General features: G+C 40.2%; 1 protein-coding gene across 2 annotated transcripts; it reads left to right on the forward strand.

Moving 5' to 3' along the window:
* The first annotated feature begins 3,412 nt into the window (after positions 1-3,412).
* On the forward strand, positions 3,413-22,805 carry ca8 (carbonic anhydrase VIII). Of its 2 annotated transcripts, none has more exons than XM_018695902.2 (9): positions 3,413-3,884; positions 8,390-8,575; positions 8,801-8,925; positions 10,579-10,674; positions 12,048-12,110; positions 12,271-12,319; positions 13,889-14,001; positions 18,203-18,395; positions 20,746-22,805. In XM_018695902.2, exons 1-8 carry the CDS (start codon positions 3,731-3,733, stop codon positions 18,335-18,337), a joined length of 921 nt encoding a protein of 306 aa, XP_018551418.1. In that variant the 5' UTR covers positions 3,413-3,730; the 3' UTR covers positions 18,338-18,395; positions 20,746-22,805. The 2 variants fall into 2 exon arrangements, with proteins under 2 accessions (XP_018551418.1, XP_018551417.1); XM_018695901.2 differs by having other exon boundaries at positions 3,423-3,884; positions 8,384-8,575.
* Positions 22,806-24,414: the final 1,609 nt, after the last annotated feature.

Consider the following 24,414-nt stretch of genomic DNA (forward strand, 5'->3'; position numbering starts at 1 on the left):
AGACAGCATCTCTATTTTTATTTTAAGGAGGTTGGAGTGTTAGTCTTACACCTGACAATAGGTGATTGAAAGCAATACAAGCTTCTCTGGCTGATATTTCTGGTCAGTTGCCATGGTTACAGCGGTGGACAGTCCGGACACTTTCCAGTCATTTCATATATTGATCTAAAGGGATTGAGTAATGCAGAACTACAATCAGAACTAATGTTCCTAAAGCACCCTGTTAACTTAATTATCAAATTAATTATCAATTATGTCGGTATGGAGGAAATGTGACATTAGAAGAGGCTTTTATGCAATTAATGTGGACTGAGAAATTACACATTGGTAGTAAATGACAATAAGTGAGCCTGGTTATATAGTTATATATGTGTTTTTACTAAATTCACTTTACTTTTATATATTTTTTTTAAATTTTTATTATTTATAGCGTAGGAGACTGTAAATTATTGTTATGTAGTGCATGGGGAAATAATCTTCCAGTGGGATGATTACTAGCCAGTGAAAACTCTTATATGAAGAGTTTGAACAGTCAAAAAAAAAAGAATCAGTAATAATAATATAATTGCTGTTGGAGCTGAGCTGTAGTAGCTAATTGTCTCCTGTAGGGAGAGGCAAAGTGCCATATTTTGGAAGTGAGTCATTTTGTATGTGTGTGTTGGTGTGTGTGATCACAATGGTCCACTCTCCTTCTAAAACCATTAAAAAGATAAGTTGCCATGGAATTTGGTACAGACATCCATGCCCCCCTATAATCACTTTAAAATTCAAACATTTAATCTAGCTTCATCATCAGGTTAAAATGTGTATTTTTCAGTACTTTGGTATTTTGGTTAAATACCCATAAAACTAATGCCACTACCATCATCTTCAGCTGTACTGTATGTTTCTGTTAAATTATTTATCAGACTCCTTTATCATAATTCTTCAGATTAAAAATGCTTTTACATTTTAGACCACCTCATAGATCTGTAAAGTTGGTTAGGGGTAAATCTAAGATTGTGGTTAAATCTTTAAAAACAAACAAACAAACAATAAATAAATCATCATAATTAATGTCCACAAAAGTTCAACCCATTCTCCCCAATGGCATAGACCAGGCAACACAGGGACTGTATGGAAAGCCAGCAATACAAGGAGCCAAGCGAGCTCTAGCAGCTAGACACAATGATGTTGTCACAACTGACTAGATCATTAGAAAAGACAGGGATATACAATGGCTTAAGTGATGTGGGAAGTGGCTTTAGGTGTCTGAATGGACAGGGAAACTCAGGTGATTACAAATGAAAAACAGGTGAGCAATTGAAAATGGGGTGGATGGAAATGGCAGGTCTGGGGAAATGAAGAGACAAAACATGAACTGGGAGCAGTTAGAAGAGGCTGGAGACAGGGACCAAATGGAACAGAGGGACAGATCATGATAACAGGCACCTAGCAGTACAAATACTGCCACTATTGGGCTGGATGCATACAGGACAAAAACTCCTGGTACATCAGGTGCACTCCATCAATAAAAAAGTGCTGTAATTCAAGAAAGAGCTTGATTTCAACAGAACATGAGGCTACCATCTATTCCAAACAACTGGCCAGCAAGGAAGAGATGGGGGACCTGATAATCGCTACACAAGACGAGTCTTGCAACCCGATCCTATCATCAAGGATGGAACAGACTCACAATGCAGGAGCTGTGGAAGGTACCAGAACTCGTGAAAGGCAAGCACATCCACAGGTAACAAAGCAGTGGCATGTCTGCATGTTAAGGTCTGCAGTCAGAGGACCAAGATGACTTAAAAATGGTACAAACATTGGCCAAACATGGTCACTGAGAACAATGATGTCACCATTCTCTGGGACATGTCCATCCACACTGATAGAGGTATGAAAGCCAACAAGCCTGACATTGTTATCGAGGACAGGATGGAAAAGAGGTGCATGCTCATCAACATAGCAAGGAACACTTGTGCGACAAAAAAGCTGTTCAAGTACAAAGACCTTGAAATCAACAGGATGTGGGGTATGAAAACTGAAACAACACCAGTGGTAATCAGAGTTCTAAGACTCGAGAAGAAAGGATTGGAAAAGTTCACCAACTGTATCCCTGGCAATATCAACATCTATGCAGTCCAGAAGATCAGAACAGCCCATGTCCTATGGAAAGAACTGTCATTCAGGTACTATTATATGACTTCTCTGACATCCCTTGTCTACCAACAGCAGAATGTCTTGCAGCAAAGGGGTTGCTTCCACTTCAGAATAAAATACCACTGAATAAAAAGTAAAACATTTTTAAAGAACACACAATATGGCAGATTTAAGGTTATCTGATTAGTAATTGCTTCTCAAAGTGTACACGTGATCAGTTGTGATCACTTGACAGTTAGCCTTCACAGTCACTTCTACATTTTGCTGTGTGTATGAGACAGCCATTTATAATTGAAATACTGTTTATAATTGGCACACATAAATGTGTGTTATCGCTTACACTCAACCACAAACTTTTTAACTCTTATTTTGATACTTTAGAGCATTTTATAGGGTCATTCTTAGAAGTTTGATAAACACAGGACCTGGTCTCTATATGGCTTCAGTTTGTTCAGATGTGGATCACAGACAGAGAAACTGCAGTCCATGATCTGCTTTTAGATTCACAATGTGGAAACAGGGGAGCTCACCTGAATTTAGATGGCTCAGAGGACAGTTTCCTGATATGGAATGTGGGGCAATTAACATCAGCTGCCTGGAGGATATGGATTAACAAAGAAAGAAATTAAGAAAGGAAGAACAATAGGGACTAAGAATTTGTCCCTCTTGACATTTTGCTGCATATGCTTTTGTACAAATAAGCCAAATAGCAAAATATATCTGGTCAACAAGAAACCTGTGAGAAAGAGAACAGTGTCTACATTTTACGGTTCCTGCTGAAAATCATTCTGGTCTGACCACTGAGCCTCACAAGAACATGAGTCAAAAGCTAACATAAGTGTGTTACCCAGTGTTTGAGAGTTTCTCTGTCCATCTTGAAGTCATCAGGGTTAGAGAACAGTTTGGTCTTTCACTCTCTTATCCTGCTGATTTCTGCCTGTTTTCTCAACAACCACTGCTGTTTCCTTCACCCAAGGGTGGATCTGTGGCCTCCAACAGAAACACCAGCATGACCTTCCTGCCAGCATTCCAACACACATACATAAACACCACCAGGGTACCCAAAACAGCAGAGGTTTAGCAGACAGTAACATACAAATCAAACCAAGAAACAATATCATAGAAAATAATTAAAGCTGATTCACTTCAAAGCTTATTTTCAGTCATGAACAGAGAGAGCATTGAGGGAGGGGGAATGAAAAGGAAACACTGATCTGTCATTATTTGGAAGAAAGCCAGAGTTAGCAAGCACACCTGCAGTCTGCAGAGAAAGAGAGTGAGAAAGAAAGGAAGACAGAGAGAGAGAGGGAGGGAGAGATAACAGGAGAGCAAAGTGGAGAGAGAGAAGGAGGAGCAACTGAGAGAAGAGAAAAGACAGAGAGGCAGAGAGCTCCAGTCACTTCAGTGAGAGGTGTTAAGACAGAGAGAAAGAGGAGTGAAGCAGACGAAAGGAATCAGGGAGAGAGAGAGAGAGAAAAAAAGAGAGAAAGTAAAGAGAAGAAAAAGATATAAAGAGCAAAGTAAAAGTTGTTTCTTGGCTGGGAATCCATCCAGCAGACTGCAGAGACTTCAGTTTGTGCCCAAGTGAATGAACAAAACCAGTGTGACTGGGAGTGTACTGGGAGGACAGACTGGTTTTCTACCCACAGTGAGCAGACTGCCAAACACCATGGCTGACAACGTGAATGAGGAGTCAGATTATACCCCGGGGAAAGATGAGATGGACTGGGGCTATGAAGAAGGTAGGTTGGTCTTCATCATGTGAGGGGATGCTAGGAAAAATGTTAGCTGATGTAAACCAATGGCGGGTTCAGATTGATTTTGAAGGTGTCTCTCATTGTTTAAGTGGAGTTTACAGTCTTTATACATGCTGCTATAGATCCTGGTTTTGTGTTGGTACACTGTAAAATGTCTGCTAAAACAAGAATTTAGTTATAGAACAATATGAACCTAACTGTGCTAGTTATGTATTTATGATGTGATGTTTGTGTTATCTCATTCTGTCTTCCTTTCATTGCTGCCTTTACTGAGCACTGAGGGATGTACTGAGATACTGAACTGTAAAATTCTTACTGTAAGTATACTAAATGATGTGTAACAGCTGGTGAGCATAAATAAGACAGTAATGTATGGTAATTGTAAATACCACCAGTGTCCTGTGGAAACCTTGTAACTGAACAGCAAACAAGATTTTTCATAAGTTAAGCAGAGGAAAAAGTTCTCAGTGTTACAAATACACCATTTGCATATTTCAACTGTTAAAAAGTTTTTATTGGTTACTCATGCTGTTGCTGCAGGAAAGATTTTTGAGCATGTGACATCAGACTCTCTGCAGGACACTTGTGACATTACATGTTGATAAGGTTGTAGAACCAGCTTTTTAGGACTACAGTGTAAGAAAAACACACCTATTTGCCCAACAGATCAAAAAGAAAAAGTTATTTAAAAATGATCTCCTGTTCACATTGTCATGTATAAGAGAACATTTCTGAGATTACTGCTGACCATCAGACAAACAAGCAAGACCAAGGTCATAATCTGTTAGTTGACTGCATGGGTCTGTCCTTAATCTGTCTGCTACTTCACTGATTTAAAAATCCATTACAGGTCCTCACTTCACTCAAGGATTTTACTGTAACCATTTTCTATACATGAATCCAACTGTTATTGACTATTCTCCACCCTCAAGCCAACAGACAACATGGTGAAGAGATATGGACCTGCAACCTGCCATTGTACTTTTCTTTAAAATATCAGTATTTAAGTACAGAAAATGATACAGAGAGAGGGTAGTTTTACTGACACACTGCAGCTTTACACTACTTTCACTTCAGTGTTTTGGTTCTCTGGACCAACCAACAAAAAAGTGTGTCTAACGATTTGGAGACTGAGACCAAAACCATGCATAATATTGTATCATGATATGGGATATTCTTCAAGATGATATATAATAACCCTGAGACTGCAATCTCCCCAGGCACATGTAAGTCAGGAGTGTGGGGAGACTCTATTGACACAGTAGTGTCATAAAATGATCTAATTATATGAGATTATTGGACATTATTCATCATACATTGTACAGAGGGCAAAATTATCGCACTGATATAATTGGATATTTCTGAGCAGAACAAGAGGCTAGGCTACCCCCCACGCCCACCCCCAAAATGTTCACCCCCCTGTGAACACCTGGTGTCAGCTGCTCTGCCTGAGCAGGTTGTCTTCATATATCTTAAGAAAAATGATCTAGTACCTTAGTTCATTTCATTTTTTTAAAAATATTTTTGTAATGTAATGTATTTTTGGGAAACTAACATGGATGTGAGTTGGAGGAATGTCTCAACACTGGACAAGCTGTGAGTTCATCTACTAAATGAAAGATTTAATCATGTTTCTGTGATGCAGTAATGTCATAACAATGCGGTGGCAAACACACCAGTCAACCAGAGAGTTAGCTGTTCAGTGGTGTCCCAGCAAGAACTCATTTCTACAGCTGCACAAACACACACACACACCCAGTGTTGATCAGCCTTTTATGTGTATTGTAGCTGCAGTGAAACACTCACTGCCTTTACTAAATTGTTGCCAAGGCTTTAGTTGCTGAGCGAGGAGGGAATGTGATGGGTCCCTCTTGCCCGTCTTTGAACACGTCAGCCAGTGTGACTGTCTGTTGTCGCTGCAGTAGAAAGGCGTACTGTGAGGAGCTGAGTTGATTTTCTTGGAGGGATGTAGATGTACTGGGCTTTCCCGAACATGATACTCACCAAATGTGTTCGTTTCCTCTTTTTAAAGACACATTGGGTTCCACACATCTTACAATGTTCTCATTGTACTGTAGAGTGATTGCGGTCAGCAAAAAGCTGAAATGACTCTGGACCAATGAGTAGCTTCAGTCTCAGTATCACTTTCACTACTTTCACTGCAAAAACATGTTCTTTTAAGTTGAGACAGTTTTCAGTCCCTGTTATAGATATTATTCTCTGCTCATACAATAATTCTTCAACTCATCTGTCCCAGTTAGGCTGACAGGCTGACCCTCTTTCTGCAGCCACAACCTGCTTAAATTTGTTTTTAAGCACTTCCCTTAACACTCCCCTTTCTCTTTCAGTCTCCCTCCCCATCTTGCAGCAATACTCTCATTGTCACAATCACAGCAAGAAATCCTGTTCAGACACTGGACACTGAGAGGAAGCAGACAGGGGTTGAATGGAGAGCCAGAGGGAGGGAAAGGGCCATCTGAGTCTAGACTTTAGAGAGAATGCTTTGTGTTTGAATCTGCTCTTATGTGTCATACTGAAACCATTGTTTTCCTACAATGTGTCCCATACACACCCACATACAGGACCTGTCCATACCTGGCATTAATATGCATCTTGGGTGATCCAATCACAAGTGGACAGCTCTAAGTGCATCAGTTCACACCTGGCATTAAATGCAGCTCCACATGTGGGTCCAGTGACTAGTTGCAATTTCACTTGCTGCTCTATGAACATGTCTTGTAAATTTCCCCATTGTGGGACTAAATGCATTGTTGTTTTTAACCAGCTGGGGGCAGTAATGCAGTAATGTAATATGTATCTACTGGCTTTTTGAAAATTTCAGACATCATGGACAAACCCAGGTTAATTTATTTAATAACCAACTGAATGAGTACTTCAGTGTTCATGTACATACTGCCAAAAAATGTGGCCGTATGTGGTTCAGACCACCTCTGAATGTGGTCTGAGTGATCGAATCTTAGTGTGTCCTCAGTACGTCTTGGATACATTCATACCTGTACTCAGAGCTGTCCACTTGTGCCAGGTACAGACGAGGCCAGGGCCTAATTCTAACCTGAACCCTAAACCAAGTGTTAACCCTCGAAAAGCAGTCTCTACCTGAATAGACCTCAGTTTTTGTCCCAATGAGTCCACATGGGTTAGTGTGCATTCAGGTTAAAGTCCTCACTGGAATATAAAAATAAGTCCACACACACACACACACACACACACACACACACACACACACACACACAGAAGAACTGACCTCGATATAAATGTTCCTTGAGAGGAGCACATAGAGGGGAGACAGGAAGGTTGACGTTAATGTACTCACACAGGTCAAGAACAAACTTTAAGGCTCAAACATTTACTTCACAAGAATCTTAAATACACAAATGTCTGGCATCCTGAGCCCCAACTAAAAATCAGTTTTACTGCCATTATCATATATCTGTCTTCCTTTGTTATCCACAACTAAGCTGTTATTAGTGACAACAGATTGAAAATGTAAAAATAAAAAAACTGGACCAATAGTATTTTTTAGTTACTTTTTAAACAAAATACCGCAGGCTGATCTTTTGTGTGTGTCTGTTTCTTATTCTTTTCCACTGAGTGTGTCACACAGAGCACAAAAAGTGGACTCAAATGGCAAAACAAAAGGCAGCAAGATTTAAAAAAAAACAAACAAACAAACTCTACTTAAGTGGCTTTGTTACACAGGAAGTCAGCCCAAAAGTCAGACAGAAGTATCAGACACATCAGGCAAAAGCAGGGTCCAACAACAACAGTAAAACTGTTCAGACACACAATGGCACTAAAACCGGCCGGAACAGGAGGGAACACACACTATATACTTTAGGGGACGGCAGACAATTAAACACAGGTGAAACTCATTAGGGTGGAACAGGTAATCACACAGACAGGAAGCACATGAAAACAGGAAGTGAGGAGTGTGAAATGAGACAAGAGGGGAGTATTTCAAAATAAAACAGGAAACAATGACTGAGTGGGACAGTTTGTCATGCTCTTCACCACATTTGTGCCTGTTCACAGATAAAGGTTTGGAGAGGCAGAAACTATTGGTGTCTTTACAGTCCAGTGCAGTTCAACCTAACAGGGCTACTTCAGTCAGTGTATTGGACTCCATCATCCTTTTAAAGTCAAACTACTTCATAGGTGAACTGGCTGGTAAATCTACAGGTACAACTGACTGACAGCATGAAGTAAAAGACATACAGTTCTGACCTGTTATAAAGTGCAGGCTGCATGTGAAGGTATCTGCTCCCAGAGCAGGAACTTTGCATTGTTGAGCTCTCCTGCTGATAGAACAGTAATGCATGAGTAATAGTAACACACATTAATATGCACACTACATTTTTCATGTAGACACAGATTATAGAGCTGTTCAGTAAAAGCATAGACTTGTAATATGTGTTTTGTGTATGTGTGTGTGTGTGTGTGCTTGTGCCTGTTTTCACTCGTAGGTGTAGAGTGGGGACTCCATTTCCCAGCAGCCAACGGCGAGTACCAGTCTCCAATTAACTTAAACTCCAGGGAGGCCCAGTACGACCCGTCCCTCCTAGACGTCGGCTTATCACCAAACTACGTGGTGTGTCGAGACTGTGAGGTCATCAATGATGGACACACTGTCCGCATCATTCTCAAGTCCAAGTCAGGTGACTCCCAGGAGAGATGACAACACACACTGCTAGTTTGAGGCGTGCTGACAAGGCAGGATGCATGTTTAGTTTTTGCTGTTAGTCACTGAGGTTTAGTGGTGAGGAACACATGTGAAAACAAAAACACGTCTGACTCCTCATAAATGATCTGTTTCTTCCACTTTCACCATGACTCTTGTGATGTGTCTTCTACTTCCTGTGGGCTTCCTGTGCTGTTGCCAGTGGTTACAGGGGGTCCACTGCCCAGTGATCACGAGTATGAGCTTCATGAGGTTCGATTCCATTGGGGCAAAGAGAACCAGAGAGGATCAGAGCACACTGTCAACTTCAAGGCTTTCCCCATGGAGGTAGAGAGTACAAGCACACACACACACACACACACACACACACACACACACACACACACACAAATAAGGTATACTGTATAGTGCTGTACCTTTTGTTGTTTCTAATGTTCTCTGTCAGCTCTCATTTTAAATGTTCATACAGCCCATCACACAGCTGCTGTCATCAACCTGCAGTTTAAACACTTATCATCCTAATTTGTTGTCTGACACCAGAAATAGAAAAATGTGTCAATGAGAATAACTGCATGGTGAATTAGCCTGTATTAAAACAGTGATTATGATCACAGAGGGCAGGAGAACAGCTGTTAATGAGCCATCTACCTCTCTCCTCACTCACTAACTACAAACATGAAAAGTGACAAACAAAATGCATCATCCAATAATAGTTTTAAGTCATAAATATTTATGTACATTCGCAACTAAATTTCATGCTTCGGAGATGTGAGCTGCTCCAGCACAATGACACTGCACCCGAGGAGATGTTGGTGCTGGAGGCTGCATTTTGAACTTTGAAGAGAGGCAGCCTGGTTTTTCCCCCTGTCTCCAGTGGTTATTCTAAGTATGGTCGATTACTTTGCACCTGCAACTCTGGTACTGAAAGTACAGACATGAGAATGGTATTGAGCTTCTCATCTCATCTTTCTCTCTCAAACTGAGTGAGTGTATTTCCTGAACTAATTGTTTAAGGTCAGAGTTCTGACCTCAGGTGCAGTCTCTCAGACAGCATGTTCTGCCTTTAGCATCTGGTATTTAGTGGGAATTTAAGGTTAAAACTGAAACCTTGGAAATGTCAAAACTGCTACACCAGCACAGTGACTTCAGAGGATGTGCTGGGTCAGTTTGTTTTAGTGCGTTTCCTGCTTTAATTTTTTTTTTTTAACATACCCATCATACAGTTCTTGTGAGATTATGAAAAGAAAGAATAGATAACACAGTTATACTCTCACAAATGAAAAGATCCTAATTCCAAGGAATTATGGAAAAATCCAGCATTATGCAGGTAGTATGTCATCTAAGTAAAGGTGTGGAGGTTGGGGTGGTGGATGAGTGCATAGCAGACTTTCACAGATCTGCAATAAATTTATTTTGAGGCTTTGCAGACTTGTTGCTAGACCAGACATTTGCTAAAAACTAAAATGAAAGTATATATTCATGAACTGTTTCTAAAGATTTCTGTCTTTGGTGTGGACACATTTTGAAGCTGTTTGGACCTGAGTGCCATTCTACCCTTTTAGACTGGGCTGGATTTGCTTGCTGAAGTTTTCTCATAGGTCAAGGTTAAATATTTCAACTACAGGATATCAGTTTCTATGTTCAGAGATCAGGATAAATTATTCTCTCTTTTGTAAATCTCATAATTAAAGCCCAGTGAATTAAAGCCACTGCCAGAGATCACTGAGACTTTATATAATTATTTTCCACTGTAAGAAACGTACCACGGCAGTTTTCTATTGGTCAGATCTGCGGTCTGGTCTTCAGGGTTCTAACTCCTCTCTCCCTGTTCACATTAACTTGACATAAGAGCCCCTAGAGAAAACCTTCAGTCACCACCAGCTGGTGGTCTCGCACACTCTTACTGACTACTGTTCCCTACACCTGTTTACAACAATGGCCTCTCAAACACAAGTTGTGTTCTGTTGTCTCTCTATGCAGCTCCATCTGATTCACTGGAACAGCACTCTGTTTAACACTTTGGAGGATGCTCTGGGGAAGAAGAATGGAGTCCTCATCATAGCTCTTTTTGTGCAGGTACCTGTCCACTGTATCAAGGCAAAAATAGTAAAACAGAAGGGCTGCATGAAGGGACCCACAGGGAATTATTCCCATCATGGCTCCCAGGATGGCACGGTGGCCAGATTAGAGTCTACATTTTCTTATAGTTTCACATTCTCAATTCAAGAGGAATTGATTGACTCATCAACTTGACAAAATAAAAACAGTTCCTTACCACAAAGATGATCTTATCTGAGCTTTACATCAGCTGGATCAGCTTTGTTTTTTTATGTATTACCTAGAAACATGAGTAAATCAACTCATTTGTTATAATGTGTTAAATGTAATCTGGTTTTAAAGGTGCATTTAGTCAACCTATGAGTGAAAAATATTCAAAACAGCACTAATGTTTTAACAAGGAGAGAGTTTGGATTAGATTTTTTCAGGTAGCACAATGCTGTCTCTCAATTCTTGCACTTCCACACTTCCACTCAAATGCTGGTTTGAGTGCAAGTCTGGAAACATGCATTGCACTGTAAGAACCAGTAAGAATCAAAACAGTCAAAAAGTTGAGTGTGGAATGATGGACACTTCTCACCCTCCATGGTCGCCATCTTGGCTATGTAGCCGAATTGGAGGGACCACCAATGTGGAATTTACATGTCGCGTGCAGTTGCCTGAAACAGGGAACATGCAAGAAAGTAAAATATTCATTTCACAATTGATTGTCATTTCCACTGTTAAACTTGAGACAACCCTGTTGAAATTCAAACACTACACCAATGAGTATACTGTGAACACAATGTACTACATGCCAGTGTACTAACTTAATTATCTGAAATATACACACATTTTTATAAACATTGGCTTTGTCAGCACTGTGGTTTCCTAACAGTGTTTTCCTTCCTGGGATTGTAAGAATTGTTATTCTAAATGAGTCAACAGGTTCATTCAAGGTTAGCTTGAACCTCCCTGTGCAAAGGCATGAGCAGTGGCACAAACTGGAAAAAAAATCGGTGAAATTCAGCCTTTTATTTCTGTCCGTTGAAGAGAAGCAATCGAATGAAAAGAGAATAAGTCTGCTCTGAGACAAATCTGAGTCATATCAGCTAAGGAAAACACAGCCAATATAAAAACAGTGGCTAGAGGTTTCATTCTACTTTTACCCCATGCAGCTCGGACCTCTAAGAACCTCAGTCTCAGCACATCAAGCTCACACGTCCTGTTTTTGACAGCCTCTTTAGTTTTGACTTCCTGTTTACTTCCTGCAAGGATACAACAGATATAACCTAAGACCTGCTGACTTCCGGGAGATAATCACTGACAATATTATCTTGATTGTATATACTGATAAATCATTTGACTACCAACTGACTGCCACTGGCACTGAAATATGTTTTTTTTATCAGATTGGTAAGGAACATCTGGGTCTGAAGGCCATCACTGAAGTTCTGCAGGACCTGCAGTACAAGGTGAGACCAACACTGTGAGAATCAGACAGATTAAATGATTATGATTGTGATTGTTACATCAGATGAAGATGAGCAGCAGATGTTATACCAATAATCACATTGTTAAACTGAATACAAGATGATGATGTTACTATTATTGTTGTGTTGCTGTATTTTTCAGGGGAAGAGCAAAATAATCCCATGCTTCAACCCCAACACTCTGTTACCTGGTGAGTAGAAAACTATTTGATTTCAAACCTGTGACTGTCACAGGCCCGTGACATTTTGACAGGCAATTGCTAACTTCTCCATTTCTTTTTCCAGAGGATAAAACAAAGTAATCCATTTTTGTTCTCCCGTAGTAAAGTTTTGTTCATATTTGCTTGTCCAATCCTCTGATGATCTGACTGGAGTACCTGGTTTACCCAGAGATTCATTTCCTCTATCAGTGATGTGTATGTGACAATATTCTCACTACTTTAGAAGGGTGAACTGGAGGACGGGGATGACTGAATGAATCAGTGTACAAAGTTCAGATCTTTGTCCAGCTGTTAGTAGTTGTTTATTTTCATTCAGTTTCCGTCAGAAATAAAAAAAAACTGCTTTGAAGTCAAGTCAGTTTTATTTATGTTGTGCCAAATAACAAGAAGTTATCTCAGGTCATTTTTCATATCGAGCAGGTCTAGACCATACTCTTTATAATATTATATTTACAGAGAGACCCAACAATTCCCACCATGAGCCGCACTAGGCGACACTTTACCTTGAGCAGATCAGACTCAGGGTGGGCGGCTATTAGGGATTAGGGACAGACGAACATAGCATAATGCAGATTCCGTATAAAGATGTCAAGTAATATTAATAGTAGCAGCACTAATACTAGAAGTAGGAGAATAATTTCTAATACTAGCAGCAGGTGTTGAGTGGTTGTAGGAGCAGCAGGAGACTTGTCATCACAGATCAGACTCTACAGCTCCAGAGGAAGAAATACCTGCAGAAAGAGACAGAAGAGGAGAGAGGAATGAAAGACCACAGCACTATGGGAAGGGGAAGATATTGAGTTAGTAATATGTATTTATAGGATATGAATCCATACTGATTGAGAAAGAGAGAAAGAAGCTCAGTGCATCATGGGAAGTCCCTTGGAAGTGTCCTAGGCCTATAGCAGCATAGCTAGAGGATGGTTCAGGCCTGAACCAGCTCTAACTATTAGCTTAATCAAAAAGAAAAGTTTTAAGATACTCATAAAAGTGCAGAAGGTGTCTCTGCCTCCTGGACCCAAACTGGGAGAAGGTTCCACAGTAGCAGAGCCTGATAGCTGAAAGCTCTGCCTCCCATTCTACTGCCTGGAAACTCTAGGAACCACCAGTTAAACCAGCATTCTGGGAGCGCAGTGTTCTAGTGGGAAAATAGGGAACTATAGGCTCTTTAAGATACGATGGTGTCTGACCATTAAGGGCTTTGTAGGTGAGGAGGAGAATTTTAAATTGCATTCTGGTGATTACAAGGAGCCAATGTAGAGAAATATGATGTATAGTTCTTTCTAGTTCCTGACGGTAATCGTGCTGCAGTGTTTTGGATCAACTGGAGATTCCTAATAGGCTTGTTAGGAGTTAGCAGTTAGGAGTCTTTTGTTATATTAAGAGTGAATTACAAGTTGATGAAATCACTTTGTTAAATTTAGCTATAGCACTATCAGAAAGATATCTCATAAGGACATTGTAATGGTATTTAGTCCAGTAATATTCACCGGCATTGTTTTTCTCTTTAGAATTGTTTTATGCTTTTTAAATCCTCAGACCCATTACTGAGAGACTATTGGGTGTATGAAGGATCTCTAACAACCCCACCTTGCAGCGAAAATGTCACCTGGATCCTCTACCGTTACCCTCTCACCATCTCACAATTGCAGGTAAAATAGAATTTTAAAAAACAACAGCATTTTAAGTTCCATGTTTCCATGTTTGGAAGGGTTATTGTATTCTGTTCCTACCTCATCAATATATATACAACTCTACAGTTCACCTCAGCCTGACTGAGAATTTTGGCATCTGTTTTGATGGTTTGGCCTGAAACTTTCCAGTCAACTCTTCACTGAAAATAGTCACAAAATTGACTGTGTATATTAGTATTAAGCGGCTGAGGAGCTAGGTTGCTCTATTTGGGGATTGTGGAGGCCAAAATAGGAGAGTGAAATAGGATTTGGTAGGTGAACAATATTTCCTGAAATTTGAACAGTTCAGAAGAGGAGCAGAATGAGGATCAGGCTGCTACAATGAAATGCCACAGAGATGGAGAGAGATGGGAAAGTTTGCTAAACTCCTTGAAGAGTCTGCCAATGAAACTGTCCATGAGTTTAGAGACTGTAAATTACAAGGCAAGGAACATCAGTGTAAAACCTTGAAAAGACTCAAAATGGCAAGAAACACTATTCTTCTGACCTGTGAGTGTGAGAGGCACTGTAAGACTAGGAACCAGCTGCTGTTGTTGTTTGGAAGTAAGCATCCTTTAGGTCAACAAATGTCCAATCACTAGGGTGCACTCCTTCAATCACATGCTTTATGGTGGATAAGTAAACTGTTCTGTTCATAATGGATTTGTTGAAGAGGGTGTAACAGCTCTGGAGACAGTAAAATTCAAAACAATAGTCAAACAAAGAGATTCAGGGTTTCACACACTAGCTAAAATAGCTAACCAAACCACTAAGCAGAGAGCACTGCACACATGTGGAAGTACAAAGACAATTGGGCAGGAGACAAGGTGGTATATAAACAGGCTGGACTGGCGGGAACTTCAGAGGCAGATAAGGAGGCAGGGACCAGGTGAAGGTGACCTGGGGTACAAAGAACTCTTGGGCATTCCACAGGAAGTTAGAGATGGGGGAGATCAGAGCAGGAAAAGGGGCTGAGCTGTAGTTCTCAATGAATCTTCTGTAGAAGTTAGCAAACCCCAGAAACCTCTCCATCCACCGCAAGTGGATGACAGAGACAGGCCAGTCAGAGACAGCCATTTGTATGTTGCCTGGTGACACGATGGACCCCATCAACCCCAATGATAATGTAAGTACTTCTGAAGTAGCATTCACAGCACATGCAGTAATCTGGAAAAAGAAACTGGAACATGTATTGCTATCAACACCCATTCTGTCCATGTTTCAACTCTGTTGACTCATTTCCTGCATCCTTCTCTAACTATGCATACCTATGCCAGGCCTCTTTCTGTGTTCATACCACACAGGACCAGTAACCCGTGGTAACCCGTGGCTCTCTGGCATTCACTGCAGTATAGGAGGCATTAACACTGCCAATCAATAAGCCTGTCACTTTGCCTTTAATAGATTTAAACTTTAATTCAACCTTTGCCAGACTCATGGCTTTCTTCAAACAGGTTTTTCATAGTTATCCTCTGACATTTATTTCAGTCTTTCATCTGTGCTGTCCTCTGGCCTGCTGACCCTTTGAAATGTTAAAAGAAAGAAAGACTTCTGGCTGTACTCCTGCCTCAGGCCACGTCCATACACCATTAACCAGGGCAAGCTGAGTTTAGTTTTAAAAAATTCAGGCAACCTCTTTCCTTGAAAAAGTATTTGGTAATTATTTTAATATGCTTATGAGAAAGTGACTTAAATGCTTAACAGATTTAAACTGACATTTTCAACAAGTTCAATATATTAAAAGGCAACATTCAAAATGTGTCTTGTTCACTAATAAACACACAATGTAATTCATTTATCAGTATGTGTTGAAAATGACATAACAGCAATTAACACAAATTGTTTGTTTGTTGTTTACATATACATGCAAATCATTTGATGCATCATTTCCTTCTTAAAACATTTTTATTCTTTATGTCAGAGCAGGCTGGTCCTACACTTGGAATCTGATTTTGTTTGTCAGTTCACCTCTACCCAGGTCTACTTATTAAGACTTAAGTCCCCCAAACAATAACAAGAGGAAAAATGTGCCTGCCTTTGTCTGTTGCAGTAAGAAAGCTGACATCTGACAGGTACAACCTTGTTTCTATAAAACTCAAAAAGAGCCAAGTTTCAAAAAGCCCAGTTTGAAAGTGGATTACATTAATTAAATATGATGAGGTTAACCATCACATTCAAATTCAACTTATATAATAATTTATTATAATAATAAACAATTCTGAGGCAATTTGATTTAAAAATGATAATCATACCATCTGTCCAGGGTGTAACCCGCCTCTCACTCAGTGTCAGCTGGGATCGGCTCCAGCCCCTGTGACCCTTAAGGATAAGCAATGTAGATAATTGATGGATGGATGGATGGATGGATGGATAATCATCCATTGAAGGTGAAAAAATATTGAAGAGAAAAAGGCAGTGTTTTTAATTGTTAGCTGTCAGCAGGGATGTTATAGAACATGGAAGCCAACATAAAAACTGAATCTATTAGTGTTATTTCTGCATCATTCAATGTAAAAACTATTCTATTCAGTCACTGACCATTACATTACAGAATGATGATAAACAACAGCAGGTTGAAGATTGTTTATGCCATGAATTAATTCAGAAATACATTTTTCAACACTTTTTTATGCTGCTAACAGTTGGGGTTTTGCCCCTCTTGCCCCAAATGACCCACTGCCACAGCGATTATATCTGTGTATTCAGATTTGACTAATTGAGTTATTTGTCAGTTAGTGTTTTGCCGCTATGAGCTGTGTGTTACAGCGACTGCTGCAGCTCTAACTGCTGACTGTGTGGGCCAAATCAGCAGTCTCACTACAATAACTAACTTCCTGTTGTCTTTAGATCAGCAGCATGCACCTTGCCCTTTAACCTCAAGCAGTATCTTTGCATCATGTCTTTGTCTGCTTCCCCTCCAGGCTAGAAAATGCAGATTTAGGTCAAGCAAAGAGCAAAAAATGAATTACACAATAACCACAATGCATTGAATATCACAGACAGACAATAATATGTTCTTATTTGTGAGTATTGTAGCCTGTATCACCGTTCAAACACTGCTGAATGAACACAGCAGAGGTGCTTTAAAACAGCAGGTCCTGCTCACCAGGAATACAGGCCTCATATATCCGGCTATTATTGACTGCTAAAAGGCCAGGAGAGTGTATGCACAGTGAATGTGTGCATGCAAATACTCAAGTGTATGTATCATGCAACAGTTGCTATGCCTACAAGGTTTACACTCGGACAGTGGCCCATAAATCTTTCCCCGCTGTACCAATTGCATGACAGACGTCACATGAACTGTTGTCATGTTTGTTTTGGCTGATGTAGCCCGCCACCAGACAGTGCCCGTGTCAAACCGTGGTAGTATCTGCAGTGGCCACATTTAAAAATGAACAGGAAGTCAGATTTTAGATCCTGTCTGCTTAGATCTGCAATATTTAAACAAGACAAGAGATGTTTCCTGCAAATGACCAGATCTAATGTATTCACCCATCTGCCATGCTTATTGATGGGAAATGTTCTGCTTGTTAACAATTTGAAATCACCAGGAATAAAAGCTAGGAATGCTCTTACAGTACAATCGTATTCCCTGACTATTGTTTCCCCTGCTATGCAACAGATGATCATATTTCATTCCTATACTCTCATTATATCATTATGCACCAGCTCTTTTATTTTTCTCCAGACAGGTTCCTCTCACTCAGCACTGAAAGCTTTATCACCTGAGCAGTTAAAGCCGGAGGAAACCCTGAGTGCAGAACAAATATTTGAAGAAGAAGAGTACTTGAACTGTGTGTCTACAGAAAGACAAAGGGCAAAGGCAATATGTTAAAACAACGGTGTTATCTTCTTATGTAAGGAACAGACTATGGAACCCCTCTGGTGTCAGCTGGGAAAAAAGAGCCTATATGTAAATCCATGTGCACGGTTTATAGAATAGTGCTCTTGGATTATGAATCCATGAGAATACTGATACTGAGAATAGTGTAAAAGCTTCAGACACTCTGAATAGTGTGAGGGGGGAGCACTGGATGTTTTAATATTTATACCAATAATGAGTACTGGTCATCAGCCACTTCAGTTTATGGATATCAGCACTGGTCTTTTAAAAGTCAGACCATTTTGATCAGCCTTGAGACAAAGAGCTGTGACCTCTCCACTTCTGTCTCTGCAGATTGAGGAGTTTCGGAGGCTGCGGTCCCACGTTAAAGGGGCTGAGCTGCCAGAGGGGAATGATGGGATGTTGGGGGACAACTTCCGTCCCACCCAGCCACTCAGTGACCGGACGGTTCGTGCTGCCTTCCAGTGACTCTCAGTCACCATTTCCAACCTCCAAACAATGGCACCTACAGATACAAGTATAAAAGGTAACAGTGCCTGTTTTAACGTTCAGTACATTAGCTGGGGCAGCTAATCAAAAGAGCATCAAATCACATTACATTATACAGTAAGCACCAAATATGGACCAAATGTGTGTGTATATGGTTATAGATCTTTACAGCAGTTTTTTAAGCAAACAGTTATAGATAAAGATACAGGGAAAAATGGATCATTCCTTCTCTGACTCGTTACCTGCTAAATGCTCCATTTTGTTCCGTAGCTAGTTGCAAACTGGTATTTGATGGTGATAAGAGCAGTGGCAGTAAAACCAAAACCATGATCTGAAAGATGCTGAAACGCTCTGTAAAGCTGAGGGAGACTGCAGAGTGGTGTAGCCATTTAATCCATTGTTGATATAAAATACTGATTAATGCAGCTTTAATTTAGCACCTACAGGAAACAATATGTTTTAGATAAATGCACCAGAGCAACTACACAAATATATAAATGAATATTAAACCGAGCAGCATCACCAAATACTGTTCCCTGTATGTTTAGTTAGCTCAGCACAGTTCCTCACAAGGGACAGACTTTTAATGGAAGTAGGCTTTCCCTGAGGTACTGGGGCTCTGTGAAACTACTGTATAGTGGATCAAGCCCTGGAAGAACTAACCCAGTTCAGTTATTAATCTGGGACTAATCTATAAACAGCATGTAGTGTATGGAGGGATGCCTGATATAGCTCAGCAACACTGCAGCAGGAAGACAGGATGGAACCTTTGGAGCTCAGAGGGGACAAGGTTTAAAAAAAGACAAATGAGACTTATATAAGTACTGTCTTTGAACTAATGAGGACACATGACCCATGAGGAGTTCAGGATTTTGGGGATAAATTAAATGTTTGTGTTTATTATTTTTTTTACATGTCACCACGTTAAGATTTCTAAAAACAGATGAGCATAGATGTGCAAAGGCTATGAGGTGTAACATTTATCTTCTTAACAGTCAGGACACAGTACGTTACGTTCAGGGTCAGGAGCAACACTGCATCAGGTGTAGAAAAAAAGGTCAACAAAAAATTATCTGGAGCCTACATCCCCCATAAGTGCAACTTAGTCTTTATCTGGAACCACAGAAGAAGAGTGTTCCTCTCATGATGAGTGAGCTGAACTGGGAAGAAATGACCTCTGTGACTGGTAAAATTTATGACATCATGTGTAGAGGAAAAACTGTGTAATCTGAACAGACCTCAACATCGGTCACGTTCAAAGGACAGAGAGACGAGAGCGACAGGAAGAACAGACTGAAGTCAGTCTGTTGAGAGGAGGCATATAGAGGGAGCTGGGGTGAGGGGAGGGGAGAGTACCAGAGGGATGAAAAGGGAGGAGAAAGAGGAAGGGCAGGGAACAGAGGACTGTTGTTTACAGTGTAAACGGATACTGATCCGGTCCCACCAGCACAGACCCACCTGAGATGAGACCTGTGAACGAGACACACAGGAGAGGAGAAGTAGAGAGGAGGGGGAGCTGGGTGGAGGTCAGACTGAAAACAAACATGGAAGTGTGAGGGTGATATTTGGTCCACTGGTGCCACACTGCCAGTGCTTTCCATAATATTCACTTCAAACTGGATCAGCTACAAACGTGGCAGAGAGACCACATGAACCTGACACAAAAAAAACTGCTGGTTTGCTTCAGTGGTACCTGCTGCCTGTATGAATCTGGAGTGAGCTGGATATATGGGAATAGGAAAAATAAAAATAAATCAAGATCCTGTCCTGTAATCTTCTGTTTAGATTTTAGAATTTGAATTGCTACGTACATTGACATAACTGAATGTGACCAGCATCATTTGAAATTAAATTGATTCCAATAAACTGGATGTAGAGTTCAACTCTCTCTCTCACTTCCACATTCAGTTCTCGCAATTCAGATTCAGTTCTTGAAATTCAGTTTCATGTTCTGAGACACATCTGAAGTGGCTCGTGTATAAACAAGGTGCAACAACATCTTCCATACAGAGCAGTGGACTGAAAGGTACAGAGGGTTGATGTGTACAGTCATTAGTGTCCATGTAATGGATGCAGGTTTCCCTCACTGTGAGGGCAGCGCTGTCTCTGTCACAGTTTTTTAAATCTTCATTATACTCTGACCCATACACTGAGAAAGGACCTCTGTACTGGTGAGTATCAGCTCACTGAACCATGCGATCTTCTGTGGCACTGCAGCTTTCACAGAGTAGTTTGAACCCCTCTCTCCCGAGGTAAAGCTGTAAAGATACAGATGCAGCACAGCATAGTGAACACAGAAACACAGGAGCAATAAAGGTTCTCTCTCTGCTCAGTGTTCTCCTCTTTCTGAACTTTCACATCTGGTTTCTCTTTTTCTTTCCTTTCAGGAGAGAAGAAAGACGAGGTGTGAAGAGAGGGACAGGAGGAGAGAGGGAGAGTTGATGTGGTTGTAGATCAGCAGCAGACTGAAGGTGGACAAACAAACTGTTGCTAGTACACCTTCAGTATGTGCTCCTGTTTGTTTGTATGTGTGTCTGTGTGTATAGGTGTGGTGTTCACTTTCAGCACACACCCCCGCCTTTCTGTGTGTGTCTTTATTCTTACTGTATGTGTGTGTGTGAGTGTAACACCTTCCCTATATTACCATGTTAATCTGCTGTGTGTGTGTGTTTCTGTGTGTCCTGATCAGATGATAGGAGGCTTTATAACCAGACTGTCTGTACTGTCAAAACAAGAGCAAACATGAACCACAGATGAACCTCCACACACACACACACACACACACACACACACACACACACACACACACACACACACACACACACACACACACACACACACACAAAGACAGTGTGACAGAGCATGACAGAGACACTGAGACACAGCCATACAGCTTCCACACATGTGCTGTATACACCAGCTGTTATCATGTGTTACAGGCTGTCACAGTTTACAAACTGATCTAACTGAATATTTCATTTTGAGTCAGATAAATGGACATGAAAGGGAAACATTACATTATAAAGCCTTATATATATAAGTATATAAGGGAATATTAGTATGAACCAGTGAGTAGCAGGTTGGCTTCACACTGACAGATGGAAGTGATTGTCATCCACTGAAGTGCTTTGTGTGGTATATTTTCCTTTTAATGAGTATGTTAAGATTAGTTAGGTGATATTCTGGTGATGAAGTGGATGATAGTGAGAATAGCACTAAGTCAGTAGGTATGGTTGAAACATACCACATCTACTCAACAGATTAAGTTTAAGCCAAACTGACATGACATGAAGTCTGGGCGGAGAAGCGTCCTCCTGCTGTGTCTGTGTGTCTGGTGTCTTTGAAGAATGTGAAAAAAAAAGTCAACACACTTTAATATTTTTCAAACTAGAAATGTCCCCAATTCTTTAGCTGTTATAAAGCATCTTACAGCAGCAAGTGTTTGCTTCATATCATACAGACTGTAATTACCAGCAGATAATCCATTCACATCAGCCTCCTGGTTGTAAGTCAGAGGAGGGGGATAGTAATTTCTGACAGTAAACTCCCACTTAATGAAAAGAAGCACAGAAAACAAACCTGGGGAAAATGAAGAAAAAAAGAACAAATCAGATCAAATCAGCTCATTAAACAGGAGCTGGTTCCTGGTTTCATTAGTTAAGATAAGAACTGCTACAAGTGTCTAACATGATGAAAACAACTGATTTAGGCTTCATTTCTGTGGTTTGAATAATGAGTGAATTTGCCCAAGTTTAAACTGACAGTGACATGTTGTAAATGTTACATGAACTCAGCTCAGTGTCCCACTGAACAGTTCAGTTTCATTGTTTCTCATCATGGTGGGATCAAGGTTCAAGCACATGGAGGTGATTCTCTGATATGATTCCATGTGTTGGTGAGATGTTCCTCATTGTCATTGTTGACAGTCAAATACAGCCTTTCCCGGAAACGTCTGACATTTCATTTCTTGTGTTTATTCAGCAAACAACATTCAAACTGGGTTAGACGAGCTTAAACTTAAACATCATGTTGAATATAAACCTTCATATTCATGGAAGCTTTGTTCTTTTGGACTCCAGCTCCCTCCATCAGATCTCCTGCTAAAGTGTTGATTAAAATCAGGTGAGGTTCACCATGTTGGGTTGAAAATCTCCACATGTAAATGTGAATATTTCCACCAAATGTTGCCTGTTAGCAGCTTTTATACAGAACTGTCAGTGAAACCTACTCTCATCACTCCCTTCATATGGTGTTGTTGTTTCTTTTTGGGTGGGGGAGGGGTTAGAGGCCCTGTCATGGTGTGTATGTGTGTGTGTGTGTGTGTGTGTGTGTGTGTGTTTGGTCTCTTTAAGGTACTGTGTCTGACAAACTGAGCTGAAACAAACAGTGAGATGATGACTGTTAACGTAAAGCACCAATAAACTACAACACTGACTAACACACTGAACTGAACTGTTTCTGTTTCATGAACACTAAACAGTGGACAGAGCTCATCCCATGTGCAGACTGAAACCAGAGCCACTGTGTATTACATTTCTTTTTTAAAATGAAATCATATATTTATGACCCATTTCAATTCAATTCAATTCAATTCAATTCAATTCTATGTTATTTATATACTGCCAAATCACAACAGAAGTTATCTCAAGGCTTTTTTCATATAGAGCAGGTCTATACTGCACTCTTTATAAAATTCTATTTACAGAGTCCTGACTAGTCCACATTTTTAAAGATCTACATCTTTATCAGATCCTATTTAAGACGAGCTCAGGGCCACAGAGTGAGGAGGTCAGAAGGTGTTGGTTTGGTCTTTTCATGGAATTACTTGACAAAAAAAGAAAACTAGAGAAAACACTGGCCTCATCCTTTGACTAAATACAGAGGATTATCTGATTTGAATACATGATCTGTTCAGTCACCTACGGCCGTGTAAATCAAATGCACCTCAGGCTTGTTCAAATATTTGAAGCTAAATTCTATCAGTTTTATCAAGGTGTGGTTGTTTGGTGTTGGGACAACATGGGCTGTTGCTCTTTGTTTACTCGGCTGGGACAAAGTTAGTGTTTTCTTACAGTCATGTGTTGGTATCAGATGTCCTCTGCTCTGTCACTGTCATACACACACAGGTCTCATGCATGTAGTGTGAGACAGCACTTATACATCCACACCCCTTCAGGATAAAACACTAAGTACATATATATATCTATCTGTGTCAAACTAACTGTATAATACTGTAAACTAATAACTGTTGTTAGTTTGTCTTGTTAGTTCCCACATTGTGTCATAAATATACCTTTACATCTTATATTTCTCTGTAGTACTGTGGAACAATTCCAACTTCACTAACGCCCTGGTTTGAGGTAACAGTGTTTATGGTTTATGGACACCTGTAAATTTGATCTGATTTGTTCAAGGAAATGAAATGTTTTAGTAGTTGAACTTTGAATTCATTGTATTTTGCTAAAGATTAGTGTTTTCAGTGTGATTTTTTAAATACCAACTTTCTTTGTTCCAGTCTTTTCACAGTTCTGTAAAACCATCATTACAAGTTGTTTAGTCTCATATTCAGCTGTTGGGATGAAACGCTCTCGCTTGTTCCAGGTGCACTGATGCTTATATCAAGAATTTACCTTGAAATGTCTGTGTACTAACACATCATGGTAAGAACCAAGAGGATGTACTCTTGTCAGCCATGGCAGGGTGTGGTCATTTTCTACACATACCAGGTGGCTCCAGCCACCAGCATGGGCTCAGTGTCAACCATGCTAATAAATATGTTGCTGTTATAAACATATTTTTACATCTTCATTTCATCCCTTCCACTGAGATGTCATAAATTCAACTTGTACAGAAGGTAAAACTGAATGGTAGTTAAAATAATATAACTGTGCTGCCCTCAGCTGGTAGAAATGAGGCATTACAGAGAGTGATGCACATTAAATTCAGCTGGAAAAAAAAAGTTGAGGTGAGAGGTTCAACCTAATGCTTTTCCCTTATCATTAAAATTGTTTCAATTTGACTTTAAAAAATCTACACTGTTTAAAAGGTTTATTTAT

Source organism: Lates calcarifer, linkage group LG4 (genome assembly GCF_001640805.2).
Source record: "Lates calcarifer isolate ASB-BC8 linkage group LG4, TLL_Latcal_v3, whole genome shotgun sequence".
Lineage (NCBI taxonomy): Eukaryota > Metazoa > Chordata > Actinopteri > Centropomidae > Lates > Lates calcarifer.